Genomic DNA, 6,550 nt, shown 5'->3' on the forward strand with positions numbered 1-6,550 from the left:
TATCAAGAAGAAGCCACTGAAATGTGAATGAGCAGAAGAATTCTGAGATAATGATGTAGCAGCCTTTGAATCTGACTTGCCACGATTAAAACCAGAGTGTGTTTGCCTAGCTAACACGTTGACTCTTAGGGGGCAGAGGCGGTGGTCACCAGAGGGAAGCAGGTCAAAAAAGAGAGAGAAAAAGAAAACAAAACAACAACAACAAAGGTAAATTATATCTTTCAGAAGAGAATGAAAAGACATTGCTGGTTCCAAAGTCAACTCGGAACTGAGCTCTGACATTGTGTAATTGACTTTGCAAGTAGAACAACAGCAATGTAACAAAGAAAATGTCAGTGTTTTCACAGCACTAATCTAAAACACTGGGAGGCCCTCCCGCTGTCAGCCAGGGCTGACAATACAATAGCTTTCAAAGGGATATTACCATCATGCTTTTATTCCTGACAGCAATCAAGACAAAGAGAATCCTTTTCACAAGACATTAAAAATCAAACCTTTGTAAAAGAAGATAGGTAAAACAGCGTTCTCCTTAAAGACTGCCACACGGAGCAATCAGCTAATTGGCGCTCCTTGAAAGAGGTAAAGTATTTTTATTTACTGAGTGTACAACCCCCGATCCCCGGCAGGTAAGCGATGTATCAAAAGTTTCCACCAGCATTTCCCCCGCTCCACTCCACCCTACCCTCTCCCACAGTCAGAGGGAGCTGACGGCGCCAAAAACTTCAATCGGTATATAACCAATCCAGGCTTAATTAGTCCATTTTGGGTGCAAAACTACCCTGATTACCAACTAACATGCAGGAATTTGCAGAAACTGTCAAATCCACCAACCAAGGTGTATCAAGGTTTTCCCCAGCTACCCACAGTAACGGGGAGCCCACTAACAGTTTTCAAGGCATTCTGTTGTAATTACCCTGGACCCTCAGATCAGAAAGGAACCCTGATATCTACTGCAAACATTTTCGAGACGTGAAGATAATATTCTTTGCAAATACCAGTGTACCATGGACAAGGTCCAGGAAAGGTAAGTCCATTTTAACCTCGGGCAAACAAAGAGTTAACTAAACCCACACATCTACCTCCGTTAAAAAAAAAAAAAAAAAAAAGATAGGGCCAAGATAGGGCTAGCCTTCCTCTGCTTGCACACCATCAAGACAGTTTTAGATGCCTGCATGTCAGAAGTTAGTGACGCTTACAGAAACCTGCATGTCCAGGAGCAGCGAGTTAAGAGGTGCTAACGTTTATGACCTACCCACTCTCCAAGCCACTGAAGTCACGTAGCCCACCAGCTGCCAAGGGGTCCAAGATATCATGTCCCCACACCTCTTCAGGGCTTGACAGAGCCACTGTGGTCTAGGTGACCCCAGGCCTCTAGGAGGGGGAGAGAGAACTAACTCCATTTCTGGCAAAAGGTCCCCCTGGAACTTGGAGCCAAGGTGTTTTGTGACTTTTCCCTCTGGTACCTAACAGACCATCTGCCGAAAATACGCAAGTGAGTCCCGTCACTCAAAGACAGAAACATTACTCCATACACGTTTGCAGAAAAGGATGCTTTTACTTTTCAGACAGAACTGGACACCTTATTTTTAAACAGTATCTGAAAAACAGGTGCTATTCACTTTACTGCAAAATGGGCTGAAATTTTAAAAGAAGAGGGAACTGGCCCCAACACTGCCTTGAAATATCCATTCTCCTACCACCACCTCCTAAATCAGCCTTGTTCCAAGAGCCAGGCGGCCTGTCTCCATCGGTGGCAGGTTTCTTTCGTTTACACATCCAAATGAACAGTTAAGAGAAATCAATGCATCTAATTGCCAGACTATTAAATCCTACATCAGGGGAAGAATTCCACAGCCACCAGCTTAAGAGCTGGCTACCGATACAGCAATTATTGCAACTTTCTATTAGACTGAACCAGACCTGCAGTTTTAGTCTCCAGCTAGGAACGCTGTATCAGATGCTGCACTCCACTTTCCCCCTCCCCCTCCCCCTCCTCTGTTAACATGCTGTAGCAGGCCACAACAGTGCCAGGATGGTTCTACGCAATTACTTCGTGACTGTAAAGTCACCGGCATTTTGCACCTTTCGTGCGATGCACACCTAGCACCTTATGGTTAAACGTTTAGCAGGGTCCTCCTGTCCAAGACACGTAGTTATCTTATTGCTTATTAAGTTTTTGCAAGGAAACAAGTGGAAGAATCTAAACAGTAATTACTAGACATAAAGGATGTTTTCTAGAGTGAGACAGGTCCTCCCAAAGCTGGGAGTTGGTGACTTAATTGAGGAAGGGGGGGATTAAATGTTAGCTGCCCCAATCCACATAGAAAGCTAAAGAACCTATAAAGGATTTGTTTTGCCCTTCCTACAAGATCATGTACGTTTAGCCAAACAAATCTGGACAATTTACACCTGTATGCGGTCTCAGCTGAATCAAGAAACCTGTAACCTCAGATGCCTCTTTTTATTACAGCTCAATTATTTCCATGGAAACACGAGCAGTGGCAAACTACACCGTTTCCAAGTCCCTAGACCAACAAATTTGTAAGATGGACTTTGGAGGAGCTATGGGCTGGTGGGAGAGGAAGACAGAGAAGGGAAGGGGAGCACAGAGAAGTCACTGGGGGTAGTTTTGGGATGTTGTGGTTGGCGGGTCCATGGACACGGCCTGAGTGCTAATTATCATTAAGAAGTCTAATTAGCAGGCAGTTGCTGGATGGAGGAAATCAACAGTATTACCAATTATTCAAAAGTTTTAAGCTGAGCCTGGGAAAAAAGATGTATTAATTTTCCATATAAATGGAGAGGCTGTTTTGTGGATCTGAGGAGGCAGTGTGGGTAAAGGGAGTAGGTTAACAAACCACCTGATATCATCAGCCAAAATAACATCAGTGAGATGTGATGGGAACAACCCCGGAGAATGAGGCCGAGATTATCAAAGGGAACAAATCATCTCACAACAGCCACACCACACCACCAGGAAACAGAAAGGGAGAGGATGGTGTCGGGAGGGAGAAATCGGTCAGAAAATGTGACTTTTGTAACACTGATATTTTTTTGGGTGTGTGTGGTTCTTTTTTCTTTAAATCACAAGGCTTCTGACAACCAACGAGGCTATTCTCCCCGCTGCCCTACTGCCTAGCACCCTTCTCTATTTGTTGGGTGTCCACCCTGGGAGCTGGGTTTTCCAAAGAAAGACAAACATCCAGAGGGGACAAGTGACCCCACTCCAGAAGGGAGGTTGTGTCTCTGAGTGGGAGGTGAGATGTCCCCACTAAGACCTGTCATGCCCTGCTTGCAAATCACACTTTCTGAGCATCCACTAGAAATTGTTACACTTCTGTCTTTCCTTCCTGCTATGGGCTTTTCACATTTGCAAGATCAATTACGAACTATACAGCCAAGCAACTTTCACAACATATAATGTGCGGACTGGGGAAGTCCACAATGCCTCTACGTTAGCCCTGACACACAGCAGTGGAGGCAAAATAAAATAAAATTTAAAAGGTACCACTGTTCCTTAAGAAGCATCTTTAAAGGTGAAGACCTTGTCATTTTAAATACTTGATAAGGAGCTGTCCACACTCAAGCACACACTTGAATATTGCTTGAGAAAGGGGGGGAGGGGAGGCAGTTCTTGAAAAGCAATAAATCCATCACCTGCTGTAACTCTTATCTATTCAAATTATCTTCTCTCTTAATTCCTCCCCCTTAAGTGGCGGCATCTCCACCCTGTTCACCCCAGTAAACTGAATAAATGGCAAAATGGTGAGAGACAAGGGCTGGAGCTGCTTTTGGAAAATGCAAAGAATCGGGAGAAGAAACAGAGGATCTCACACTCCAAGGGCCGAAAGGCAAGGCGCTGTGTGGTTGATATTTACTACGCTTCTCAAAATGCCTACACTAGTCTTGTTCCCACTTTGCTGTCTTCCCCCCATCAATTAGTTTGAATTCTCTGCTATACATGTACATATACACATTGAGAGAAACAGACGTTCATTAAAAATCATGTCCAAGCTCATTCCATGAAAGGTTGAAGACTGACTCTTGAGTCTTTCTCAGAGATACACAGAGTGGTTTTAGAATTAGGTTCCAGCAACTCTGAAACACCCACCCATCCGTTCCCGGCAAATTGCTCTACCTTTGCTTTCTGTGCCTCGCCTTCTAAAAGAAAGAGGTATGGAGGCATGGGTTCGAGTTAGAGGTAGGTAAGCTCTGCATCTTCCTCTATGAAAAATCTGTTTCTATACGTAGATTTAACTCAAAATCAACTGCCCAAGTTGGATAAAACTGTTTTTCCAACCAGAGACTCCAATTGTACATTTTCCTCTGGGCCACCTTAAGTGGCTCTTGAAGGAGTGAGCAGTGAGCCAAGGAAAGAGAAAAGAAATCAAACATTATTTCAAGCCGAGAATCCTTCCATTCAGCTAAAGGACAAACATCTAGCGTTTTCCTGTCCCCTTACTGAGGTCTCCATTTTGGTTTCAACCAGAACACCCTCTAGACCCTCCAGTTCTGTGGAACAGGTCAGGCTACCCAGGACCGGGATGCCTGCCAGAGTGAGGGGAACAACACCAACTTATCTCAAGGAAAAAGAGGAAAGGGAGCAAGCGGGCTGCTGAGTTTGGACTGAGTTGGTCCGCTTCTAAGATGACAGGGAGAATCTCTGCTGAACCGAGTGCCCGCGATCTCCTGGGACTTTGGAAGGAAAGCAATGGCGGGTGTCTCAAGACCCTCCTTGCCAGATGCAGTCCCAGCCATTCCAGCCAGGAGCAAGGCTGGCAGGAAGGGAGCAGGGGCCCCTGCGCCTTCCCGCGCAGGCCTCCAGGAAATGAACTTTTCAGAGCAGAACTGGGCTCGGGCCAGAGGTCATCAAGGGAATTGGGAGAGGACAAGGGCCTAGGGACTTTTGGCTCCAGAGACGTAGCGGCTCTCATCCTGTCCCTCCTCTGTCATCTCCCAGCGCGGGGGACGGGGGAGGCCGGGCACCCACCCGGGGGAGACTGGAATGGGGACAAAGCAGCAGACGAGGCCAGGAGAGGGCAGCGGGTGGGGAGAGGACAGGGGAGGGGCTCAGTTGCCTTCATGCGGCATCTCCCCGGAGCCTCTGCTCTCCAGGGCCCCGCTCGGCCCGCGGGCGCTCGGTAGAAATAGTAATGAGAGACAAGGACAAGAAGAGGGGGATGTGGGGCTGTGTGTCCTCACAAACGTGTGCACTCCGGGGACCTGAAACGGGAAGCCAGCCTAGGTGACGAGGGTGTGGGTGCCCGGGGTCGGGTCGCGGGAGCTCTCCGCGGAGGGGCGCGCAAGGCAGCCGCTGCGCTCCCCTGGGGACCAGCGTCCCGCCGGCGCTGCGCAGACAATGAACTCCTGACGGAGGCTCCCGGCCCGGTTGGCCTCGGTGGAGGAGGCAGGAAGTATGGGGGCCCGTGCCGGGAGGGCGGCCTGGGCAGGGGGCGGGGAGGGGGCGCCCGGCGGCCAGGGCCGGGGCCCGGGGCGCGCGCAAGCAACGCCCGCCGCCCTCGGCTTCCCGGGGCGACAAGGCGTGGACAGAGGAAAGGCGGCAAGGCCCGGGGCCCAGCGAGAGCGGCCTCGGAGCTACCGGCCTCCTGGGCGCCCATCCTCACCGCCTCTTCCTTCCTCCCGCCGCCCGCCCGCCCGCCGCCGCCGCCGCCGCCGCCGCCGAGATTCGCAATCCCCGCCAAGTCGGGCCCGCACCCCTTGATTGGCCACGTGGGCCCGGGGCCCGCAAAGAGGGAGCAGCGAGGGCCCCTCAGCGGCGCCCCCAGGCCCGGGTCCCCCGCGGGCGGCGGCGCCGGGCCCGGAGAGGGTCCGGGCGGGTAGGGTGTCCGCGGTATGCCCCCCTCCACCTCCACTGCCTCCGCCTCCGGCTCGCGGCTTCCTCCTCCCCCTCCTCTTCCTCCTCCTCCGCCTCCGCCTCCGCCTCCTCCGCCTCCTCCTCCTCCTCTCCGCTCGCTCGCTCGGGTCCCAGGCCGCCCGCCCGCTCGCCGGTCCCTCCTCCCTCGCTCCCTCCCTCCTTGCTCGCTCGCGCCTCCGCCGGGCCTCGCTCGCTCACCTTTCACCGAGCGCGGCTTCGCCTGCTTCCGCCTGGACATGTCCGGGGCTCCCGGCGCTCCGTCGCCCTCCGCGGCCGGCTCCCCCCGCCGCCCCCCGCCGCTCCGGGCTACCCTTCTCCCCCTTCTCCTCCTCCTGCCTCTCGGAAACTTTTTTTTTTGCAGCCGGGTCGGCAGCTGTGGGGAGCGGATCGCAGGTCCGGGGCGGCCTCCCTGGGGGGGGCGGCCCGGGCCGGCCGAGGCCGCTCCGGGGCGGGGGGAGGCCCGGGGGGCGCGCCGGGGCCCTGCCTGTTGCAATGCGGCAGCCGGGGGCTCGCGGTCCCAGCAGCGGTCCCAGCGGCGCGGGGAGTCCGGAGGCCACTCGGCCGAGCCGAGTTATGCAAAAAAAAAAAAAAAAAAAAAAAAAAGCCGCCCCCCTCCTCCTCCCCACCCCCCGCCGGCCCCCGGCCCCTGCGGCCCCCTCCCTCCCTCCCTCCCCC

General features: G+C 52.6%; 1 protein-coding gene across 1 annotated transcript in view; it reads right to left on the reverse strand.

Annotated features, from left to right (window-relative positions):
- ZNF423 (zinc finger protein 423) overlaps positions 1-6,269 on the reverse strand; it is a 327,316-nt gene extending 321,047 nt beyond the window's left edge. Inside the window, exon 1 of the mRNA XM_032611804.1 lies at positions 6,074-6,269. Coding sequence (XP_032467695.1) covers positions 6,074-6,113 — 40 coding nt within the window. The 5' untranslated portion in view covers positions 6,114-6,269. The remainder of the gene's footprint in view (positions 1-6,073) is intronic.
- Positions 6,270-6,550: the final 281 nt, after the last annotated feature.

Source organism: Phocoena sinus, chromosome 19, assembly GCF_008692025.1.
Source record: "Phocoena sinus isolate mPhoSin1 chromosome 19, mPhoSin1.pri, whole genome shotgun sequence".
NCBI lineage: Eukaryota > Metazoa > Chordata > Mammalia > Artiodactyla > Phocoenidae > Phocoena > Phocoena sinus.